Genomic DNA, 3,480 nt, shown 5'->3' with positions numbered 1-3,480 from the left:
ACTTTCCTCTTCTCTCTCTCCCTACGAACCCGCCTTCCTCCTCTCCTTCTTCCACCAACAGTAGTCCAATTTCCACCGGCACCCTGTCGGTGAACAGCACCGATGGCGGTCGTTGTTAACCCGGGCCTCGACCGATCCGGTATGGATTTCGTAGGTCTGATAGAAAAAGATATCATTTACGTCCCTGATCTTTTTGATGAACCCTCTAAATTATGAAAGGTTTTTGCCTAAAAAATCGTTTCCTGTGACAAAGAATTTAGTAGTGTTATGAAAGGCATCCCTTCAGGTTTAATTCATTTAATGACCTCTCATCTGCATTATCAAGTTATTAGTAAAATAGACTCTCCTTTGACAATTAATGGAATTGATATCCTGAAAAAAATGCAACAATAAACAAATTTGTAACACATACTGTGAAAAAAGAATCACCATACCTAGAGGTGTAATTTATTGGAATAATATATTTGGAAATGTAAATCGGAATAAAGCACGGACATTACCTGGAAAATTTTGCATTAATAATCAAGTCAAAGAAATACATCAGAAAATCTTACATAATATTTACCCAACAAATATGTATAGGCCTATATCAACATTTTCAGATATTGATTATAACTGTAGTTTTTGCAACAACTCCCCAGAATCTGTACTCCATCTTTTCTATAATTGTGCATTTTCTTTTGATCTTTGGAACCAATTTTAACGATTCATAAATAGTAATTTAAAAATAAACTGTAAAATAGGTCTTTAACACATCATTACTTGTTTTAGCTTTGGTAACAAAAATATAGAAAATATTGTCAATTTACTATTATTTAAAACCAAGTTTTATATACACAAATGCAGAATTAGAAAAATGTCTGATTTTTGTTTGGTTGTATAACTGAATGACATCAATTTTCTAGCACCATCAAAATGATCCAAACTACCAAAGCAAACCATACAGTTGAACTTTGTGCCTTACTATTTCATAACTACATTGTTTTTCCTTGTTTATTTTTTTCTGATTATTGCTTCTTTATTTTTAACTTATAAACATTTTTTAACTCATATTTCCCTCACTGTAATTATTCTGTGTTGGAATATTATTTTTATTCTTGCCAGTGCTTTGTTTTGGATGCATTTGTCTAATTGTTCTGTAAATCTGTTCGTATTCAACAAAGTAAAAAAAAAAAAAAAAAAAAAGGTGCTGTTACGACCAGTGTAAAAGTCCAGCTCCTACACTGCTGCTGACTCCGCCCCTTCCTGTAGAGCTGATTGAGGCTCCCTCTCGACCAATCCCTGAGCAGGGAGGGAAGCTTAAAAGCAGCCAGGAAGCTCTGCTGTGCTGAATTCCTGAGTTCAGCCCGCCACTGCTGTCTGCCTGGCCAAGCCTGCGTAAAGCCTCTGGTTTCCCCCTCTTTACTTTGTCCTGGTTCTGTCTGTTTGTTAACTTTGCTATGGTGGTTTCTGGTGGTCTCTTTTGGAGTGATAGTCGTGTTTGACTGTTTGGTTTTGTTACTTATTGCTATAAAGCCTGAGAATTTAAGCTACGTTAAGTTAGTTTTAGTTCATTTAGTCCTTTGTAGTGTTTTGTTTCGTCTTATGTTGTGACACCTGTCACCATATTAAACAGCTGTGTCCCCATCTTATCCCAGCCCGGTTATTTATTCTTTCATGTTACACATTTCTTCCTCCTTCCTGAGGAGGGACGTAACATCTCCCTTAATTGCAGTATATTTGTGGGCATAGATGATTTCTCTGTTCCACTTTTTTATTGAAATCAAACGCTATGAAGAGGGTTTGTTGCGGCTTGTTTTTGGTTTTCTTTTGGGTGTTGAAACCGTTTCCGACATGAGAAGCACTAACGTTGATATGAGCCCGTGCTGTGCACATCATGGCCCCACGCCTAACTGGTCTCAAACTCTCTGTCCATCATCGTTTTGGAAGGTTGCTTTGTTAAATGTCCCAGTAATGTTTAGAGTTTCATGAACAAATGCAGCATTTATTGCGCTCCTTAACTTCTAAAAAACACGAATTCTCGAGACCTTTCTTTGTCTCCTCAGACATGTTTTCTCATCTCTAATTGTTTCAGCAGTTTGATCCATTTGGTCTAAACTTCTGTTGACTGTGCGCGCCAGGGCGGGCTAGTGCACGTCGTGCACCCCTCCCTCTCAAAGGGTTCCAGGCAGGCCGGAAGAGAAAAGTCTTCGCTCGCAGCGACGCTTTCGGAGTCCAGCGGAGCCGCAACTGCAGACAAACATGACCGAGGCGGACTTATACTCTGTGTACAAGGGCGTCTACATGCCGAACTTGATCCACACCGAGACGAGCCTCCAGTACTTCCAGAACTTCACTTTCCGCGCGGAGGATATTCTTCTCGTTACCTATCCGAAGTCAGGTGAGCTGGGTGCAGGAGGATATCTGCAGTCGTTGTGTCGGTAGCTGCAGATAGATGCTCATGTTCCGGACGGGAGAGGGTCTCTCCTGCGTGTTCTCAGACGGTCCGGACGGTGATGTTGCATAACTTTTTACGCAGTCATGAAGGTTCATTAATCATAGTGTCCAACCGAATCCAAGGATTCTCTACAGGGATTGTTTGTTTTAGGCAAGGCAAGTTTATTTGTATAGCACATTTCATGTACAGAGACAATTCAAAGTGCTTTATATAAAACATTAAAAGAAACAATCAAAAGAAATAGTAAAAATGTGATCATTAAAATAAAATTAAAAGAAAGTAAAAAGATTTTCATTTAAAACAAGCATAGATAAACAGTGCGGACGTAAACTTTTGAATACATATTTATCAAATGCAGCTGAGAACAGGTGAGTCTTTAACCTGGATTTAAATACACTGACTGTTTCAGCAGATCTAATGTTTTCTGGAAGTCTATTACAGATCTGTGGTGCATAGAAGCTGAATGCAGCTTCTCCATGTTTAGTTCTGACTCTAGCTGCCTGAATGATGAGTTTGTTTGTCTGTATATAACACCATCTTTCTTTAATTGAAGACCACATAGCTTTACTGCTATGCACAGTTGTATTGTGCAAACAGAACACAAAAATCTGCCTGCAAATATACTGTAATCCTCTCACATGTTCACACAGAAGAGGGTTTTTTTACGTGTTCAAACATTTGATCATTTATTATGTTTTGAAGTGGTAAATGGAGTATAGGGTATGTACAATATATCACACTTCAGTAGACTACCTTCCTTTATGCCCCAAAGTGCTTTACAGTCCCATGCACACACATGCACTCTGACATCATCCTATAACCACCAGGAGCAACGTGGGTTCAGTGTCTTACCCAAAGACACTTTGAAGCATAGGGGGGACTTGAACCTACAACTTTTTCACACAATGGAGACAGTAATAATTGTTGTTCTTTGTGAGCCCAAACTGTAGATCTTCTTGCTAGGGGATCATTTTTTAATCTTCTTTACATATCCGGCTGTGGTGCAGCAGTAGGGAGGTTGACCTCTGATCGGAATATTGCAG

At 39.0% G+C, this 3,480-nt stretch overlaps 1 protein-coding gene across 1 annotated transcript in view; it reads left to right on the top strand.

Annotated features, from left to right (window-relative positions):
- The first annotated feature begins 870 nt into the window (after positions 1–870).
- The window catches only part of LOC112154309 (sulfotransferase 2B1), a 27,142-nt gene continuing 24,532 nt past the window's right edge, over positions 871–3,480 (top strand). Inside the window, exon 1 of the mRNA XM_024285162.2 lies at positions 871–2,380. Coding sequence (XP_024140930.1) covers positions 2,242–2,380 — 139 coding nt within the window. The 5' untranslated portion in view covers positions 871–2,241. The remainder of the gene's footprint in view (positions 2,381–3,480) is intronic.

The sequence above is a fragment of the Oryzias melastigma genome, linkage group LG19 (genome assembly GCF_002922805.2).
Source record: "Oryzias melastigma strain HK-1 linkage group LG19, ASM292280v2, whole genome shotgun sequence".
In the NCBI taxonomy this organism is placed as follows: domain Eukaryota; kingdom Metazoa; phylum Chordata; class Actinopteri; order Beloniformes; family Adrianichthyidae; genus Oryzias; species Oryzias melastigma.
Note: the sequence above shows the minus strand (reverse complement) of the source record. Positions and strands in the feature narration are given on the sequence as shown.